The sequence below is a fragment of the Ambystoma mexicanum genome, chromosome 1p (assembly GCF_040938575.1).
Source record: "Ambystoma mexicanum isolate Mex_15411 chromosome 1p, UKY_AmexF1_1, whole genome shotgun sequence".
Classification (NCBI taxonomy): domain Eukaryota; kingdom Metazoa; phylum Chordata; class Amphibia; order Caudata; family Ambystomatidae; genus Ambystoma; species Ambystoma mexicanum.
In genome coordinates, this window is record NC_090921.1 from 250,735,445 (window position 1) to 250,756,756 (window position 21,312).

General features: G+C 46.6%; 1 protein-coding gene across 2 annotated transcripts in view; it reads left to right on the forward strand.

Annotated features, from left to right (window-relative positions):
* PER1 (period circadian regulator 1) overlaps positions 1-18,208 on the forward strand; it is a 44,226-nt gene extending 26,018 nt beyond the window's left edge. For both annotated transcript variants that reach the window (XM_069646470.1, XM_069646471.1), the window contains exons 18-23: positions 5,037-5,285; positions 6,874-7,694; positions 8,038-8,218; positions 8,842-9,037; positions 9,465-9,615; positions 17,008-18,208. In XM_069646470.1, the coding sequence (XP_069502571.1) occupies positions 5,037-5,285; positions 6,874-7,694; positions 8,038-8,218; positions 8,842-9,037; positions 9,465-9,615; positions 17,008-17,202 (1,793 nt within the window). In that variant the 3' untranslated portion in view covers positions 17,203-18,208. The remainder of the gene's footprint in view (positions 1-5,036; positions 5,286-6,873; positions 7,695-8,037; positions 8,219-8,841; positions 9,038-9,464; positions 9,616-17,007) is intronic.
* The last annotated feature ends 3,104 nt before the right edge of the window (positions 18,209-21,312 follow it).

Below are 21,312 nucleotides of genomic sequence, written 5' to 3' on the forward strand. Positions count from 1 at the left end.
AAAACTCTGTGTTTTCGGCCTTGTTATTTTGTAATTCGTTTTTATGGGGGATTACCATTACTGTAAGGGGGAAAATATTTTTTCTAGATACTCTAATGGATTCTCCCTCCCTTCTCTCTAAAAGAATACATTTTTTAATGAAACTCATTTATAATAATTTGTTATTTATATAACGTTTTACATAGAGTATATCTACATACATTAATCGACCTCGGAAGGATGAAAGGCTGAGTTGCCCATACTGGGATTTGAACCTGCGACCTGCAGATCAAACACAGATCATAGCAATGAGCGCTCAACCCACTGAGCGATCTTACCGGCGTTTGATTGAGGAAGCAGCCATTTTAAAGAGTTGTCTTTTTCCAGTGCTTTCCTTTGGAAAGCATTGGTTTTGAATAGTTTATCGCCTTATCGTATTAATAAACACCAGTTTTACTTGTTTACATTTGGCAACAATTTTAATGTCTCCTCAAAACATACATTTGTAAAAGCACTTCTTGTTTCAAAATACGTTCCACTCCACAACATAGATTTTCATGTTTTTCTTGTTATTTAACTGGCCTTCACTTTTCTTTGTCCCAGCTTGAATTATTGGAAATCCTGAGCCATTTTTCATTACCTCTTGAAGGCCTGCTTTCTGTTCCACAATGCACAGTAACCTGGGCGACAGCCGATTCAGTGCCCTTCCGATATAATGAATGCTAAGCAAACTTTGACAGAGCCGGCATGGTGACCTATTTTATCTACAATGCTAAGCAAGTGATGATAGAACCGGCAAAGGGACCCTGTGCTCCATAAACAATAACCAAGCTGGGACACGTAGGCACTATGAGCATCTGATCCAACAATGCTAAGTAAACTTGGGCTGATTTGTGGATTTTTTTTAATTTTTTTTATTTGTTTATTTATAAAGTTTTAGATAAAGATAATCAAACAATCAGAACAATTAATACTCAGCAAAAATACACAGAATAACAGAATATTATATATACATAAACTCCAATAAATCAGTAAATACTCAGAAAGCCATCCCACACCTTTCCGTACAAACTCAACTTCCCTTGCCTCTTGAAAACCACCCTTTGTGGATTGCTGGTTAACCATCATGCCTTTGTTATGTGCTGGCCACCAGACAAATCTAAATCAGTTAATTCTGGTATACCGACAGTAATGGGTATGTACTGTGAGTTTTGCTGAGCATTCTCTCAGAAGATAATCGTGTGTATGCTGTCACAGCTTACTTAATCTTGAGTGATTCATTGGTAACCATACTTCCTCTGTCAGATTTACCCATCATTCTTCGATCTAACCCCTGCCTGCTCTGTCATGGCTTGCAGCAGAATTTTTCGAACAGAAGTTATTGAGACCTACTTAGTCGTCTGAGAAAGGGATTTAGAAAAAAGATGCCATTTTGCTAGGTCATAATATGGAAAAAGAATTGAAGATTTTTCTAGTTGGGACATGGAGAAGAAAATAGGATGCTTTGCACACCTTTGAAGGGCTTCTGCAAGTTTTGCATCCCCATCAAAACTCATCCTTCCCAAGCCATTTCTTTTTATATATAAGATCCCTCTTGTTTTTGAAGAACATCCCTTTCTCCCCAAATCACAGATTCTGAAAGTGTGTTTGCTTCTGCAAATCCCTAAATCTTTCCCAGCTCATTGTTTGTACAATCTTACGCCACAAGGTCACTTGTTTTCAGGGGATTGTCTTCTGTGCTGTGCTAAATCTCATTTGTAAGTGATTCTTTGAACGTCCTCATCCCTCCCACTCCAGATCGTTTTGGTGATTCTGTTGCCCTAGTAAGCAGGAAGAGAGCAGACTTGATTTCTTTGCCCACATAGGACTGCCTGTGGGAGCAGCTCATTGTGCTGATGAAACACGGCCTGGGGACCCCAGCCACTTGGGATATTTAAAAGCAAGGGGTATCTCTTGAGCTGTGTGTTTGTGTTTGTGTGTGTGTATGTATGTGTGTGTGCGTGTGTGTGTATGTGTTTATTTTCAGTTTTGATATATTTTTACGCTTGGTCAATTTTCTGCTAGCCCTAGACTGAGCCTCCATTGAGTGTGGAAAAAGTCAAGGGTCGGCATTTCATCACCAGTCAATGGTCACCGTGGGGCAGTGCTCCCTGCTGCTTCGGTCTCTCTGTCTCCTCCTATCTGAAGGGCAGTGTTTTGTTTTTGCAGGCGCGGGTCTCGTCCGTGGTGTGGGAATGTGCAGAAGTTGCTGCCCTTTGCTCGCTGGCCTACGCGCAAGCTTTGGTGCGCCCCTTGGTTTCAGGTCCGGCCCGTGGTATAGTGTGCCTCCCTGGTGTGGATTGGAAGTCCCTTGCCCCATCCATAGAGAAAGGGAGGGACGGGCTTGGGTGGTAATGGGGACGTGTACTGGGAGATTTTTCTGAGGTCACCTTTTCTCTCACCCCCTAACATGCCACCAGTCACGGGGGCACATCTTAATCTTTGTTTACCCTGGTGGTAGTGAGTCATCAGTTCATATCCTTGCCCTAGCTGTCATTTACTCCCATTATCTTTTCTTTCTCACTCTTTCATCTCTTTTGCTCACCTCCCATCTTTCTCTTACCTCTGCCCTTGCTTCTCTTCTCCGTTACTGCCTTTTTTCCCCAGTCTTCCATTTTGCCCTGTTTCTCTATTTTATCTGCCTATTGTGTCTCCTTTCCTCTCGCATCCAGTTTTATTCTGTTTCTCTCCAGTACTTGCTTTCTTCTCTCCTTTGCTCTTTATACTTCTATCTGCTTTTCATTTGTTTCCAGGCCTCTTCCTGTCGAAATCGAGAGTAGAATTGATGGTGGTGATGGGCGTTTGGCGCTTCTGCTGGGAGTATGATTGTTGGGGTGATGGTTGTAGGGGGCTTGTCTCTTTCAACAGGAGCTGCAAGATCTGCGCAGTTTCTGCACTCCCTCACTAATTTTCATTCACACATACGCCAATACAGTAGGTGGGCACTTCTGCCAGCGCTTATACAAATCTGCAATTTCCTTTAAGCGCCCAGTAGCTTCCAGCCATAGACCTTTCCATTTCTCCCTCTTAGCCAGTGCATCAATTCCAAGAATGAGCAGAACCAATCTCCCCCAGGGCCTGCAGGCAGTTTCTTCATCTAGTCACTCTGGAATTTCTTCCCTAGCAGGGAGTTTCCACCTTGCTCATCTTCCATCATTTTCCAAATGGTGATGGGATCCAGAGTGATGTCTAACTTTCTGTTGCGCTCTTCAGATTGATTTTCCCATGCAGAGGAAATCGTGCCCTACATTTTTAGCAATATTTCCTAAATTGTCACATAAGGGGCACTGCAACTCCTTGAGACCCTCCTCCACACCCCAAGGAAATGTGTCGAAAGGCTCAGCTGTGATGTAGCACCTTTTAGTCATAGTTTCCGCCAATTTATAAAAGTGTTTTTTAAATTTTTTTTTATTATATGGTTAAAATGACCTTGAACAAATACATACATACAGAGAAAAAAGCAAAACAGAAACAATATATGTAAAAGAAAACATCTAATTATTTATTGTTAATTCATCACATTCCAAATCGATTTAAAATAAGATCTTGAATAAATATAGGTTTCAGTACAAAAAAGATAAAATTATCTTTACACAGTTAAAACTTCCTTTAAAAAGTGCATTGCTGCAACCATCCATGGATTACGTCCTTAAGATACCATGATACATTGCTATAACACTTCATCAGATAACAATTCATATTGTTGAAATAAATGACCGAAATAATGATGGCGCTGATCATTCAATGGCTGGCTATGTAATAAGATCTGAACATTGGTTTTGACTTCTTGCCATGCACGTATTTTGTGTCCTGGTGCTCAGTAGTTTGAACTCTGAATAAAGACAACTTGCTGTACCTTGAAACAACAAAAGGACTCTGGATGTACCAAATATTTAATGTCACCCTCCCCATTCTTAGGTGAGGTGTGCCCTGTGTTCAGGCAGAGAAGGCCACTCCTTGATGGCTCTAGCACCCAGAAAATAAATGGCTTTAGAATGAGACTATTGCCAAGTACACAGGCCTCGCACTCTCACATCAATTTAGGCAAAATCTATGGCGTCCATAGTCATAACATAATTATGTCTGTCTCCCCAAGAAGCCTATGCATTTATATGTATGGTTTACTGAAATATGTTAAGAAATCAGAGAAAGACAAGTTCCTTTAACAATGTTAAGGTTATCTACACAAAAATGAAGTCTCTACATGTTGGGAATGCCAATGTTAAAGTTCTGGCACTCAAATCCAAATAAAGCAATTCCATGATTTAGAGAAAGTCCATCATGTTATAAATTAAACCTTTAGTCATGCTAAAGAGGCTTCCACAAGAGTCACTTAATCTATTTCAAGAGATGTGATCAACCTTCTATTTCAAGCAAATGCTGTGAAGTAGTGTTGTGGTGTGCTGGACTTTGTTTTATGGGATTTGTTCATTTGGATTGGAGCGTTGCTTCTAGGACAGTAGCACTTCCATTGTTTGGAAACGTTATACATAGTTACCTTTGGGCTGTTTGAAGATAACATTAGGCGTGACGCGGATGCGCCTACGCACACACCCAGAAGCAGATCACACACAGACTATCAATGTTCAAAGGTCGCACACATGCTATGACATCTCTCACACATAATACAAAGTCCATTACCCACCCACACACACATTGGGGGCAACTTGATAGAGGCCTTTGCAGTGTCTGTGTAGCATGGGATATAACTAACCACCCCCAGAACAACAATCTAGCGGTGGGGGGTGAAGGCAGTAGTCTTCTACATTTTCCCTGGTTACGCTGCAGCTCCCTTGAGATTGAGATGGGCCCCAGCGCACCTGGTGGCTTAGCTTCCATGATTCCTTGTTTGGATGGTTACTTTGACGAGGGCTGTTCAGTTCATGGGCGTCTCAATGTGCATTGCTCTTCTGCCTTCTTACTGTTTACCTGTGCATTAGGGTCTCTGACTCCATTGTTTCGCTTCCACCCCTGCTCTCCTGTCCTGACACTGTTCTTTGTCCTTCTTCTCTTTCTAGATATTGTAATGATGGAAGAAACACCAAGCACCCCAGTGCCTGCCCCACCGCCCACTCCCAGCGTGGCCCAAGACAAGGACCAGTACCGCAAGGTGGGGCTAACCAAGGAAGTGCTGTCCATCCACACGCAGAAAGAGGAGCAGGCGTTCTTGACTCGTTTCAAGGACCTGAGCCAGCTGCGTGTCTTTGACCCACCAACGGGACTGGGTCGACAGGAGGCGCGACATTCGGGACAGCACGCTGACAAAGGTAAGCGGTGCAGGAAGAGTGGGAGGGATAGAGTGGGGCTGGGGAAGTATGTTAGGTGAGAACAACCAAACGATAGGGAGTACACCCACGCAATGCAAACGTCATTAAAGGGAACCTGAGGGTTGATGCAACATTATCATATTTTGTTCCTTACTGTTATTGATTCGTCTCTTGCCCATTTTGGGGTTGAAAAAAACGTCCCCATCTAATTTATTTGCCACATATTTGTGCACACGTTTCTTGTTTTTCTTGTTAGGGTTTTCCTCCATTTTGTGAGCTGCTCCGAAGTCCTCAAAGAGCAAGTGACATTAGAGGAGGAGTGAAGTGCAGTCCTCAGCAAAGCGGAAACATACTATTCCGGCCCACCAAAAGTAGTAGCACCAGAAGTAGCAGTGCTACTAATATAAATAGTAATACACAAACAGTAATACCACCAGCAGTAGCCCTACTACCACCAGCAATAATAATGCCATTAGTAGTAATTTTAGTAACACTAGTATTACTACTAGTGGCAGTAATTCTACTAGCACTTGTACTACCCACAGATTTAGTAACAGTACTGCAAGTGGAAACAGTACTACTACTTTTAGTAGTAACATTAGTAGTAGTGCTCCTTCAGTTGCTGTTCCACAGCTGCCAGGCGGTCCATGTCATATGTCATTGCTTGCGCCAGTCCTGATTTTATTGTTGTGTGCTGGAACCTTTAGGGCTAAGACTTCTAATTGGAAAAATGAAACTACAAGCCAAGCATGCTAAGTGAAAGGTTGGTACTGACTCAAGGTATCGCACATGATATGCTGTAGTACCAATACTGCTGCTACTGGCAGTAGTAACGATACTTGTAGTAGTAGCTTTACCAATTTCACTACTACGGGCAGCAATAATACTATTGTTACTAAAATGGCTACTGCCAGTAATATGTTTGCTACCAGTGGTAGTGCTAGTATGCTGATATTAGTAGTAGTAGTACTATGCATGTCTGCTGCTACTGTTATCGGTGGTACCGGATTATTAGGTATGTTAATTTGTTGGTGTAAATTGAATGAAAATGCAACCTTTAATTGTATCCCTTTGCTTCTATAAAGTTCAGTATAGTCACTTCCTCTCCTCATCTGATGTCACCTCCTCTTTAAGGGCTTGAATTCAACTCACACAATGGAACAAGAAAAATGCTTTACAAAAATGTTGAAAATAAGAAATATTTGAATAAGCTCAAGGAATGGCTCCTCCCTAACACCTAGGCCCAGGAACCCTCCAGTCCCTACCCTCGCTGTTTCCTCCCCTAGCTGCTTGTAGATCCCTTGCTGCCAATTGTGCACCCTCTCCTGTTGTTAGCTCCCCTCTGCTTTTTATCTCTGCTTTCCTCGCTGTGTTCTGCCCCATATGTCTGTAAAGTGCTCCATTGCTTCCCAAAGCTATGTCCGCAATCAATAAATATTATAATAATACTTCTAGCTGAAAAATAGACAGAAGATGAACAATCTGTTATAGATAATGTATGTTCCCTTTAATGGGCGATCCTGGTTACTGATGTTAACCCGACTGCTTTAATTCCTCCAGTACTTGACACCGCCTTTCTCTCCTCCAGGGCACAGGGGTTCCCGTTACAATGGTAATGGAAGCGGAGGCCAGGGCAGCAGTCGTCGAGGGAAAAGTGGCAAATCAAAACCCAAGCGCCTTAAACACCAGAAGCCATCTGAGAGCACTGCATCCCCGCCGAATGCCAACTCCCAGCACCCTGCAGTGGGTATGGCCAGCTCGTCGTGGCCCCCTTCTGGGACTTCACAGGCCAGCCTGCCTACGATGCCTTATCCTACCGTCATGCCTGGGTACTCCATTCCTATGTTCCCTACACGCACCTCCATGACCCCTGTTTCTGAGCCAAACCAGGGTGCTTTTAATGGCACGCAGAACTCTCAAGGAATGCGGTACCCCCTGGCGACACCACAGTATCCAGCACCATTAGTGACGCCCATGGTGGCTTTGGTGCTGCCAAACTACATGTTTCCGCAGATGAACAATGGCTTGCCCCAGCCCTTCTTTTCTAGCCAAAGCTCCTTTGGTGGACCAATGTTTCCCTTCAACCCCCCACTGCCACCTCCAGTGCAGCCACAAAGTGGACCAATGCCGACTCCTACTGAAGCAGTCCATCCAGCCTCCCGTTCTACCACACCTCACTCCATGAGCCAGCCTGATGGATCCGAGTCACCACTTTTTGAGTCCCGCTGTAGTTCCCCCCTGCAGCTCAACTTATTGCAGATGGAAGAGACACCAAAGTCTTCAGATCGTCTGGAAGGAGGAGGTGCAAGCAATCAAGGTGGTGGGACAGGGAGTAATGCCGATTGGAATGGAACCAGCACTGGTCAAGTAGCAGGAGGAAATGATGTCAATCAAACGGAAGCCTGCATGGTGAGGACTCTTCCCTCTCTTCGATCTTACATGCCTGTCCACCCTCCTCAATCTGTTCCCTCTCTATCCCAGGTCTATTTCGAAGTTTTGCAAAAGTGTTACTTCACCTCTCTACTCAGATGTCTCTTCCCTCTCACTACTCATGTGTAATCTTCCATTTTTACTGAACTGTTTACTGCTCTCTACTTAATGCTATCTTCCCTCGGATGCACATTTTACTACCACATCTTTGTACTACTTCCACAGCTGTCACACTTACATCATCCACACCATGTGTTACTCTTCTCGTCTTATTCCCCCTACTCACGAAAGTCTTTTTTTTTCTTCTTTTTAACTTGGCCAGGTGGAGGTCCACGAATCCTCGAACAATGATGCTCTCTCTAGCTCCAGCGACCTTCTTGATCTCTTACTCCAGGAAGACTCCCGTTCAGGGACTGGCTCTGCAGCTTCTGGCAGCGGCTCCGCTGCCTCAGGCTCCATGGGATCTGGCTCCAATGGTGGCAGCACCTCTGCATGTGGGACAAGTGAGTCAAACTCGGCGCATGGCCACACTATTCTTGCCTTGTCCCTGTGCACGCTCCCTTTGCCAAATCTCCTGGAGCTCTCAGGCCCCTGAGCATGGCATTCATAGCCTAGAGACTGACATCCAGCTAGTCCTTTCACTGAATATATAACAACTTCATTATGCAATCCGATGTCTCATAAAGTGTCAGAACGGAATTACACAAAGTTGATTGGCCCATGTTGGGAATGGGGAGAGGGCGAATTCACAAACAGCAAAACTTGTTTTCAGATGGGCCTCGTTTAGGAAGAGTTAAAAGTGAAATTTCACATTGCCTAATGTATTGGAAAACCCCCTACTGACACCTTGCAGCTCCTACATTTGCCAGCTTGGTTACTATGAATGACCCTCTAAGCCCATTGGCCAACACAACCTAAATAGATGAGATTGGCTCAGATTTGGAATAGCCAATTAGTGGCATAAAGGACATCACTAGTGAGACAATTCTACTGTATTAAATACATTGTTAGATTATCTCTTTTCAAGCCTGATCAAAAGGGCTTACACTTATGTTGGAATCAAACATGGTGAAAGTACACACAGGTTCTGATAGTGGTGTTTTTTTATCACCCTTCTTCCCCAAAGGGAGCAGCAGTAGTAACACCAGCAAATACTTTGGTAGCATTGACTCATCAGAGAATGACCACAGCGGCAAGAAGCAAGTGGGTGTCATGAAAGAGGACGAGAGAATGCTCATCAAGTACGTCATGCAGGATCCCATCTGGCTGCTGATGGCCAATGCTGATGAGAAGGTCATGATGTCTTATCAGATCCCCACAAGGTGAGATGGGAGAAGAATTAGGGTTTTGGGTGTTGTTGATGGTCTTTGCTGGTGCTGTTGTTCTTGGTTAAATGGTCATGCACTTATTTTATTAGCCTTGGTTGGTGGGGAAGATTTTGGGTGCTGTTGATCATTGCAGTCCGTTAAATTGTCTTGCTGGGTATAAATGGGCTCAGTAGACTTTAGTGGTCTTGGTTGTTGTTAATGCTCTTGCATTATTAGAAGGGTCATGATTGGTGTTTAATTGATTTGAAAGAGGTTGGAATGGCCTTGATTGGCAATGATATTCTTGGCTGGTTTTTGATGGTCTTTGGTTAGGTCTTTGGTTAGGACTGATAGCTTTAGTTAGTCTTTAATTATCTTTAAATTAGTCATTGTTATATGGCGGTTGTCTGAAATGCAACCTCTTCTTTGTTAATGAACACAGGGACATGGACAAAGTGCTCCAGGAAGACAGAGAAAAGCTGAAGCAGATGCACAGGTTTCAACCGAAGTTCTCTGACGATCAGAAGAGGGAGCTGGCAGAGGTGCATCCATGGATGAAGAAGGGACTCCTCCCGAAAGCCATAGACATCACAGTAAGTGTTGAAACCCAGATGAGCAAGAACGCTGCCATGCTCAGAAGAGTAAGAGTTCTGAGACGGCTTTCCTAAATGCATTGATGATTGAGGTGCTGCCGGGGGAAATTACCCTTTTTAGTTTTGATAATGCTCAATATTGATAGTAAAAGTGCTGACCTCTTGTAATGATGCCCGCTCTCCACATGAAATTCAGCCCCTGCGATACATCCCATTTTTTGGGAGAGGTGCTTGGCTTCCCAGCTAGAAGTGACATGTCCCCAATATGACAGCTGCCTCCCCTAGGCACAATTTAATACTCCTTTTTAAATTACCCACTCACCACAATGAATAAAGTAACAGATCCCTGTGCTTTGAAATAACCATGGTCACATAATAAATTCCCCTGTGGTAGACTTGGAACGTGACATGACATGACTTTGGTACACGAAAAGAGGAGGTAAAGAACTCAGGAGTTGTTCTTGAAGGCTCCCTCACTTTAAAAGGACAAATACATGCTGTAACCAAATCCTGCTTTTTCCTGTTAAAAAAAAAATAGACTTATACTTCCACTACTCTCCTTCTCTAAGCAAGAAACCATTCCAAACTCCCAGATTCTCTCCAGGTTGTACTTCAGTAATAGCACCTATCTAGGTATATCAGTCTTTGCTCCATTACTTCCAAAGAGTGCAGTGGCCAGAATACTACTGAAAATGAAGAAATGTGATCACATCACCCCTGCTCTTAGATCTCTAAACTGGTTGCCACCAAGAAAACTGATAGAATTTAAGAGCATGTGCATCATCTTTAAGACCCTGAGATGGCACACCTCCCCCTTCACGACGAGGCTTAAACTTGGTACAGCCCACCATGCCCTTAGAAGTAATGTGATGTAATATGGCATTTGTATAGTGCCTAGTGCCATTGGTATGGCCTCAAAGCGCTGTAGGTGAATGCCCGTGTAGGACCAAAGTACAAGGTATGAGTGATCGGTCAGATGGATTTAGAATACAGTGTATGCATTTTAACCATTATGAAGGGAGGCATGGGTGGGTAAGTCCCTGCTAGCGACCCATGTAGAACTGGCTTGTGGATGCGTGCTGTGAAGGCTGTCGGGAGAGTATGTGAGTGAAGGAGGCTGATTATGTGTCGAATTTATATCGTGGGACTTAGCTACATTCTAGTGGTAGAGGTGATGTACGATATGAGTTGATGTAGCGGATGATTGCAACTGTATGCGGGTGGTGGCAATGCCTTGGGAGGGATACAGCTCTCTTCCACCGAGATGGAGTGCGATATGTACCCGTGAGTCATGGCAGATTACTTGTTTCATTGTCTAAGTGCAGGTCCTGTCATGCGGGTCTATGGAAATCCTTTCTGTGCGTTCTCCGTAATTTCTTGGATCTCCTCATATGACTCATTGATGCCCTGTCAGATGGTGAAGTTCACCGAAGATGCAGATTAGGTCAGTCAAGATGCAGGTCGGAAGAGCTAGGTCTTGAGTGCATTGCGGAAGATGAGCTGATTCTCTATCCGGCGGATGCTGAAAGGAATAGAGTTCCATTTTGTGGGGACATGGACGGAGAAGTAGGATCCCCCTATTCAGGTTGATTTGGCAGAAAGGATGACCAGGAGGACAGCTGTGCCTGATCGTGGGTGTCTGTTGGGTCTGCAGGGGCTGAGGTTGTGTTGTAGGTATTCTGGGCATGTGTTTTGCAGAGGACGGTGCGTGAAGCACACAGCCATGAAGGTGGACCGTTGCCTGACAGGGAGCCAATGCAGGACACAGAGGGCGAGTGTGATGTGCTCTCTATGGCCTAAGGCCAGGAGGAGCCTGGCTGCAGTGTTATGGGCCTGTTGAAGTATTCTGAGTTGCGATGCAGCATTGCCCAGATTTAGTGAGTTGGCATAGTCTAGTCGAGCAAGGTCAACAAGAGAGAGATGATGGTCGTGATTGTGGCAACTCTGTGAGTCTAGGTGCAAGATGCATCAGAGAATGCGTAGCTGTAGATAGCATAATTCTGACACAAAGTTCATGTGATGTGATAGTGTCAGATCTCTCTCCATGGTTCATCAAAGGTTCCTTACTGTTTGGAGATGGGAAGGGAGGGCCTGGGGAGGACGGCCAAGGAGTGGGTTGGGGGAAGAGGGCAGTTTCCCGTAGATCATGATCTCTGTTTTTTCTGGGATTGAGAAGGAGGTGGGTGGCCGTCATCAATTGGTTGATATCTGTGAGGCATGTAGCGAGATCGAGGAAGGGGTTGGAGGTGTCCTCTGGGACCTTTGGATGATATGGGTGCCATTATGTAGTTGTAGCAAGACAGGCTGTGTGAACGGATAAGAGCAAGGAGGGGGCCCAGGTAGAGGTTAAAGAGCAGCGGAGATAGAGGAGCACCCTTTTGTACTCTGTTGGTAACACGGTGTGGAGTCGAGGAGAAGGGAGGCATGTGTGTAAATGGGGATCTGTAGGAGAAGAACGAGGATATCCACTTCAATGCTGCATCCCTGATGCCGAGTGCGTGGAGTCTGTCAGTGAGGGTGTGGTAGTCACTGGTGTCAAAGGCCACTGAGGGGTCAAGAACAATGAGTGCAGCACAACCTTCTGAGCCTGATCTTTTGAGATCATCCCAGATGGAGAGTAGGGAGGATTAAATTCCCCATTGGTTTCTGAAGCCAGATTGGACTGGGTTGACGAGACTGTTGGGTCCTGTGAAACGGCATAGCTGGGAGTAGGCTGTTCTGTCATTTAGTTTGGCTAAAAAACGGTTGTTTGAGCTAGTTCTGTAGTTTGCTGGTAAAAGGGGACGAAGGGAAGGTTTTATGAGCAGGGGTTTGATATGAGATGTCTTGAAAACGGCTGGGAACGTGCCTGGAGTGAAGGATGTGCTAATGATGGATCTTGCCATGCTGCCGGCACAGGTTAAGGAAAGGATATCTTTTAGGAGAGAAGGCGGGTAGGGATCTTCAGGAGAACCTGACAGACAGCTGCTGGCTAATCGCTTAATGAATTCAGGATGGGAGAGAAGGTAGAGAAGAGTGGCTGGGTGGTGGGTGGGTCTGTGAGCCAGGGCATGGGTGCAAGGGAGCGTGGCCAAAGCCCTGCTAATTTAGAGCCGATGGTGCGGGTTCTGTCCACAGCTATTTTGTGGAAGTGGTCAGAGAGAGTGTCACAGAGTGCTTGGGTGTGTGGATGAGCCGATGGTGCAGGTGCTTTACACAGCTATGGTGTGGAAGTGGTCAGAGAGTGTCACAGAGTGCTTGGGTGTGTGGATGGGGGAGGATGTGCAAAGAGGGTCCTTACATTCTGAGATGATCTTATGGAGTTCCCTGCTGTTGTTCAGGGTGTTGGAGATTCTATTCCAGTAGAAGAATTATTTGGCCTTCTGAGTTTCTACCCTGTAGGCTTTGATCTTTTGAGCGTACACAGTTCTATTCTGAGGTGAAAGTTCATCCCGCCATCCGTGTTCCAGGATGTGATTTGGGTTTTTGAGGGATTTGAGGGAAGGGGTGAACCATCTGGATGAGAGACCTTGTCTGATGGAGGAGCATCTGACTGGGGTGAGAGATTGTAAGAGCTTTGGAGAGCCATTGGTCAAAATGGCTGGTGGAGAGCTGACACACCTGGAGTGGGAGGGAGGACAGGGAGGCAAGCTGGGTGTCAGCCAAGTCCGGAGTTACTTTGACGTTGTTCCATAGTGGGAAGTGGTTGGATGGTCCTGGGTTAGTCGGAGGGGGAAGGAGGGTCTGCCTTCGAGAGCATGAAGAAGATGGCAGAGTGGTCCGTCCAGATTAGAGGTCAGGGGGGGGGCGTGGATATCAGTTCAGAAGAACTGAAAATTGCATCAAGGGTGTTGCCTGCGGAGTGTGTGTGGCCTGATACCAGTTGAGTCAGGTGGAGGGCTTCCAGGTTGTTCGGGATAGATGTCATGGGGTAATGCGGGACATCACACTATATATTGAGATCCCCTAGCATGGTGAGGGAGGGGTGGGTAACCAGGATGGCTGCTCAAGAGTCACGCAGGGTTTCATGGGGTCTGTATATGAGTAAAGGGCTGTGGGTTAGAGTGGGGGCAATTTCACTCAAAGAGATTTGCATTCTGCGTTGCAAGCTTGTTCCTTGGAGTGTGAAGTGGTGAATTTGTAGAGGATGGCAATTCTGCCTACCCTGCTGGTTCGGTTGTTCATGATAAGAGTGTACGGAGATAGGGTTGATAAGAATAATGTCAGGTGTAGCCCAGGGGAATGGCATTGTGCGCAATGGGTCGGAAATCCTTGGAGAACCAGGTTTCTGTGAGGAAAAGAATTTTGGGGCCTTCAGAGGATATTAAGTTGTATTTGTTGTGGGAATTATTAGCGACAGACCTGTCGTTAATTAGGCTGCATGATACGCTGTTGCTAGTATGGCTGGTTGCTGTGAGCGGAGGAGGTTTGAAGGGAGGACTGGGGGGATGGTGGTGGATGCCCACAGGTAGGGGGTGCAGAAGAGGGCTGGGTGAGGGGGTGGATGAGGGCTAGAGCTGAGATCCTCTGAGGGGATGGTGGTCCCCATGGGTGAAGGTGGTGTGAAAATGGAGCAGGGTTTGGGTGGGGTAGAGTATAGTAGTTGTGAGGTGTGGGTCTACTATGGGAGGGTCTAATGTTTCTGTTATGGTGAGTGTTGAGAGATGCTCGGTGTATTCTAGGTGTGTGCGGGAAGAGGGCACGTGAGGTGAGGGTCCTTAGGAAGTTACCAGGTGTGGAGATGGGAGGAGGGTGTGTGTGTGTGTGTGTGTGTGAGGGTAGCAGGTGGAGTCCCTGTCTTGAGGAGTGGAAAGGGGTGTGGAAGCTAGGATTAGGGAGAAGGAAGGGAAGCTGGGTGGCGACTGGGGCGCCGTGGGTTGAGTGGGATTAATCTTGTATAGGAGAGCTCAGGGTGGAGTCTTCTATGGTCGGGCTGACATCTAGCAGAGTGTCTGGTCTGGTGTCAGGAGTGTTGTAAGATATGCTGAATGATTTCACTGGGTTGGGTGAATTGGGTGAGGCAGGGGAAGGTGTAAGTGAGGGGGATGTCATGGGTTTGGAGGAGAGATAGGGTGAGTCGTGCAGAGATCAAAGAGCCTGGGTAGTGCAGTGTCTGTGTTTTAAGGGTTTCTAGGGTGCCAGAGGTGTATGTGTGTGCGTGTGTGAGGGCCAGCAGGGCAGCAGATTGAGAGGTAGTTGCTAGGGTAGCACGGGCCGCGTGACAGTGGCGGCTGGTGAATTAAGTAGAAGGGCATACATATTTCACCCAGTTATGCCATATCGACCAAGCAAAGCAAGGGAGCTCCAGCCTATCAAGGAGGGTTTGTGGGATTCTCCCCCAGCACATTTTTTTAAATAATCAGTTAAAATATTGCATTTTAGAGCATACACTTTTAAAGCATTTTCCATGGGCTATGCAAGGCTGGTGAAACAAAACGCCCCCAGCCCTGCCTGGCTCATTGAGCATGTGCGCCTGAGGAAATGAACGGTCAAAGGGAAACAGCAGCGTTTCCCTTTGACAGTTCAGCCAGCCCTGGAGCGCTCCCACAGTTGGAGAAAGTAGCTGAGGGAGCGCTCAATGTTTCTCTAGGCTGTCACTGTGTTGATGCCCCACTCACCCATTATGGATGAGCAACTCCTGCCATGAGCTCCCTACCTGCCCCACTCCTCCCTACCCCACTCTTCCCTACCCAACTCCCTGCATAGTCCCTGGGCTCCACCTAACCCGCACCCTGCATAGTCCCAGGGCCCCCACCCACTCCACAAATAACCCCAGGTCACCCCCACCCACTCCAAAACGAGCCACAGGGCTCTCCCAGCTGCTCCAAAATCAACCCAAATGACCCCCCCACACCATTTCCACGAACAACCCTAGGGCTCCACCACCCACTCCAAAAATAATCCCTGGGCACCTTACCCGCTCATAGAATCCTGGTCCTGTTTTGTTCCTGCAACTGGATTCGAACACACTGGAAGCACGCTCTCTGGAAAGGGATAGAGAGTGTGCTTCCAGGGTGTCTTATTTCCTGGGTTAGCCACTCCTGTTGACCCTAAGCCTGGTCCGTCACACTGAACATGTGTTGCGGGGTCCATGGTAGGATGGCCTATTCAAAACACGTGCAGGCCCATCCCACGGCAGCTTTTTCTTTCCTGCCTTCAAAAAAATATATATTGTTTTTTAATGCTTTTCCATTTCAGGCTGGGGTCCTGCACACCCTGCCACCACCCCCCACCCATGGATTGAGGCCACATCCCAGAGTTTGAATACCACTGGCCTAGACCCTTAGCCGGCTGCCTGGGCAAGGCTGCCCTGGCGGAGATCTTCAATCAGCGTTTCTGGTCACATGGCCATGCTAACCAGCCACTCCAGGTCTATGAGGGCGCGGAGTGGGAAGAAGTGGGTCTGGGTAAGGTTAACAGCAGTGCAGTCTATGGGCGGATTGCACAGATAACAATACAATTCAAGGATTGCTTTGAAGTTACTCCTCCGGACATACATTTTGCTTGTGAACCCTCTGAGCGCAGTGAAATAGAATGGAAGGAAGGAGGATGTGAAAGGGCTTTCCTTTCCGTGCCTAATTAGTTTTCTGGTCATATTGCCTTGCTAACCAGTTGATCCGGGTGTATGAGACGGGCAGTAGGAGGGTAGAGAGGTGGACCTGTGGAAGGTTGGCAGCAGTGCAGTTTATGGGCGGATTGCGCAGATAATAAAATGCATGGATTGCTTGGAAATTGCTGCTCATGTGTTGCTAGTGAACCATCTGAGCGCTGTGAAAGAGACAAATCAAATGCACACCATAACCACCCCACTGTATAAAAGGCTAAGAAAATGTGGACGCTCCTCAATGCAGGTGGTGAGAATGTGGAATAACCTGCCGCAAGCGCTTCGAAGTGAATCAAAACTGCTAATATTTCGGAAACCGCTCAAGACTTATCTCTTCGATCAGAACTGAGCTCATGTGCCCCCGTAACATGCACTAGGCGTCTCCCAGAGGCTTTGGGTGAAAGCAGCCCTTTATTGAAACACATAGAATAACATAATGATAATTTCTGCTGTCGGAAGCCTTTCTGAGGTTACCTATTGGTATTGCTAATCTTTGCTAGGAATTGATCGCCTGCGCTGCGAACAGTCCATTTGTCGATAAACCAAATGTAAAAATGAAACATTGGAAATGGATTTCCTTCGTTGAAAAGTATCCTCTCTAACTATGTGTGCAGTGCAATAGGGTTTGGCTGCCCTTTACAGTGATAATGCTCTTCAATAATCTTTATTGGGATTGGTCCCCAGTGCTGTTGGTAGCCCTGCAGTTGTCTCTTCAGAGGTCTGGTAATCAGGGAACCCAGCACTGCAGTGCATATATAGCCTTGGATGCTGTGATAGTGACCGTCTGCTGTCTCTTCTCTCTCTTTCAGGCATGTGCTGGTTGTAGCAGCAGCCCATACGACTACGACATCGACATGACGATGATGTTGGAGGCCATGGAAGAAGGGGGCTGTGGGCCTTCCCAAGGTTCCACTTTCCCGCCAGCCTCGGAGGTGGCAATGGAGGAAGAAGAGGCTGGTCACAAGCCTGGTGGTTCGCAGCAGCAACAGCAAGGAAACTCCTGACCACAAAAGCTTCTGGATGTGGGCGCATCCGAAACTACAAATTCGAACCAGAGATGGACGCCTTCTGCTCCTCGCACTGTGAACTTTCAACGGAACTAATATGAGTACATTTTCACATGGGGCACAGAGCTGCGAAGGCAGCGAGGGGAACAGAGTCCCATGCGTGAGCTTGGCGATTGTGACTGCCATAGGAAGCTGCGCTCGGACACCGCGCTGTGCATCAAAAGTAGCATTTCAGGGGCAGACGCTAGAATGCGTTTGCGGGAGGGACCAGAGATTGTGGACCTTAGGTTGGAAGGATTCTGTGGGAAATCTCAGTGGAATCGGAGAAGCCGGTGCTAGATTCCAGAATCATCTACTTATCTGTGGCCTTACATGGAGGCTAGCTGGAGGGGGCAAGGCTTCCTCCACGATTACATGTTTGCGGACATCGTCGACGACGACCAGGGAGAAGCAGCTCCGATAGACTGCAGGTGTCCTCTCCGGTCGGAGACATTGGAGGCACCTGACCACAGTGAAATAAACCGAAGTATGGCTTGCATTTTCTTGACTCTCAGTAAAGCTCCCTCCCCTGTACCCCCTTAACATTTCCCTACAGGGTTCCGGCCCTTGTACCTCTACCTGTCGACTGATCAGGAGAAGTCAAGCCACAGCATCATGTTGATGCTGTCCTCGTGTGCGTGCACGTGGGTGCAGGTGTGTAGATAGCACGTGTTTGTAAATATGTGAATATGTGAAATACAGAGCTATTTTTGTGATAATGGGGTATTTTCTGTCCCAACAGATGGGGAGGGGGGTATTTAAAAAGGGTCAAACAATTCAAGGGCGACAGTGTCTGGCAGTATGAGGGGGTCAGTGAAAAGTGGCTACTACAGGATGTAAGCCGTGAAGGCCACAAAACCCTACTGCTGGCACCTTCGCCTTACAACGAAAACACCGACACTTGACAAGAGGATTTTTCTACGATATTTGTCAATATGTATTTATTAAAAAAACAATTATTGATCTGGTGTTTTTTATCTGTTCTCTTGACTTGGTATGTTGTTCGTAGGGGTGGTGGGGACGATGCCGTCTGGTTGGAGAGCATTACAGCAACCCCTGCTCTCAATTAGACCCATATCAGTCAGGTGTGTTCTAACCCATCCTGTCCTCGCGATATCCTTTGCATTCCTGACTACAGGCAAAACGTGTAACAAAAATACTGCCAACTGAAAGTGGGAACCAACAAACACGCAGGAGAGCTGCACCCTGCCTGTGCCCACACAGCAGCATGGGTTTTCTCTGCTTAGCGTTACCAGAAGAGCAGAAGAGTTTCTCTAATACAGTCTGCTCTTTAGAGGAAAGTTAATGAAACTATGTATCTTTTAATTAGCTTTAATAGCTGGGCGCATAGAATATTTTTACATGAAGGTATGTTTTATCGTCTAAAAAATAAATACTGCCACTGGGAATAGGAATTACTTTTTTCTCTCCACAAAGATTTTACTCACAACTTCAAAAAATAGGGAGTAAAATACCATAACTTCAAAATCTTATCTGTAGACCTGCATCTTTGATGAAAAGTAAAACAGAAGTAACAGAATGCAAAGAAAAAGCACACCAACCGTGCTACATCTGCCTGACATGCATCCTGTTGAGTGCTAGTGTAGTTTATGAGGGCCATTAAACCCGCTACCATTGTAGTTTACAAAGGGCTTGAGGACCCTGACCTGGCCAGTGCAGCATATCGGGGCACGTAAACCATGGACAAAGGAGTTGGCAGTTGAGCCTTCGGTGGTCGGGGTACCCGGGTTAAAACCTGGGCTTTGGCTTGACCATCATCTGTGGTGAGTGCCTGCCACAAGCCCCTCCAGCTACCGAGTTGCTCCAGTTAAAAAAGAAAAAAAAAGGGAAAAAAATAATATATATATATATATATATATATATATATATATATATATATATATATTTCTGAGGCTTGTGGAATCTTCTTATATCACGTGCTGTGCATAGGCCGACATCTAGTGGAAGCTAAGTAATACTATTCCTAGTGTGATGTCAACTGTACTCATGGAGGTTCACGCGTCGAGGTTCCTCTCATTGTTTTCTTTCCACCAACATTGTCGGCCGCTCAAAGCGTAGTTCCTTCTGGCTATCGGCTTTACTTACAAATATAATTCATCCTAGTTTACTCTTGCTGTCCTTTGTTAGCCGTTCTCCCGTTAGACCGACGGCATCGAGGAATACTTTCGACTACTTTCGTCGACGACTACTGCAATTCGACTCAACAAACTTTTCAGACAGCCTTGGTAAGCCGTATTGGGCCTCGGCCCTCACAGTAGGGAGAGTTGGGGGTGGTTCATTCGTAGTTTCCCTAAGAGAATGTATTTTCCCCTCTTTACCCACTTAATTCACCAGGCTGCCTTCCCCATACACAAGGGAGAATACACCACTTAAATGTGTCTGTCTTGCAACCGTAAATTCCCTTGGAAAGACTTGCACCGGGTATGCAACCTTTGTCTCCCAAGTAATCATAATGAGGGTCACTGCAAGGGTCACACTTCAAGCCCAGGATTCGTAAGCACCGCAAGAAAAAGCACTGGGCCCACTACACCATGCAATCTGAAGCTGCCATGGACATTGAGAGAGCCTCCAGCGATGGCAGCATCAATGTCTATAGTGACGACGAGGATGAACAGGATCTGTTGGACGCCCACGTGTAAGCCCTCGACCCCATCAGGCAGGCCGGCGGCTCTGCTACGGGGACGTCACCCAGTGGCACTGGCACAAACAAACAACACCACAAAGCACACATCCCACGGCCAAAGGTCGACCTCAGCGCTGATCGGAAGGCCACTTACGGCATGAAAGGGGGGGTCCGACAGTTCCCTGTCCTTTGGGCCATCGCGCTCGCTTTCGCGTTTAACTCACGATAGGCTCCCAAAATCGAGTAGCAAGTCCGGTTCTGACGGTGTGTCCAAAACCTCAAAGTCCACACACGCCGACGACCGTGCGTAGAAAGACGCGTCAAGAGCCCACATGCATGCCAAAAATCAACCGTTGAAAGACGTGTCGAAGCCCTCAAGCATGAGAGAGGTCATCAAAAAGACGTCCCTGACACATTATTGAAAGGTTGGATGTCGAAAAAACACAAGTCCTCAAAAACACAGAATAAGGGCTCTGGTTTAGGGACTATGACCCTTGGGGAGGGCACTATATCAGGGGCTATGAGGCACAAAAAACACCCTGCAACTGTACCAACACTCACCCTCCCACCCCCAAATTATCGCACGTTCTTCTCAATGGTCTGCAGAGGAAATTGATAGAGTCATGGGACACATGTCTTCCTTAGCCAATTTCTTTGATAACCACCCCGAGGTCTAAGCAAACCCTTAGGGTACTCCATACCGCGGTCCAGCTTGCGGGGCCACAGTTACACAACCCGCCACCAAGAGAGCCTGCACAGACACACAAGCGCCCACCTCTCAGCAGGACGTAGGGCAGCTTGCTTATGTTGACTCCATGCAAGACTTCCAAGACACTGGAACTTACACTGACACTGAGGACCAAGGGGATATGGGTGATGATGACCTATTTTATGATGACAACGATGAAGACGTTAACGTCATACAGTAGCCGGATCACTCAGACTCACTGGTCGACAATCAAAATTCAATACAATGACCTGCTCCTCCTGCTCCTGAAAGCAGCAGAACATTTCAACATCGATACACAGGAGACACAGGTAGACAAGGACTTTGTTGAAAACATACTGAGATATAAGAAGTCTGCTGCCCAATTCATCCCCATACTCCAATCTGTACAGAGGCGAATACAACCCTCTCTAGTTACCCCAAACCTAATACCGGCTGTTAACCCACATATTGAGAAAAACTTCCGGCCAGCTCCCTTAGACCACCTTTACATCATGGGCCGATTAAAAGCAGACTCCTCAGTGGTTGCAACCACTAGAAAGAGAGCAGGAACACCTCTAGCCTCTTCAGAAGCACCTCAGATAAAGAAAGTAAGATTTACATTTTTAGTAGAAAAGTAGCCTCTTCGACAGTTTACCAGGTGATAATTGCCAATAACACCACCTTACTGGCTAGCTACAACTGCCATAAGTGGGAC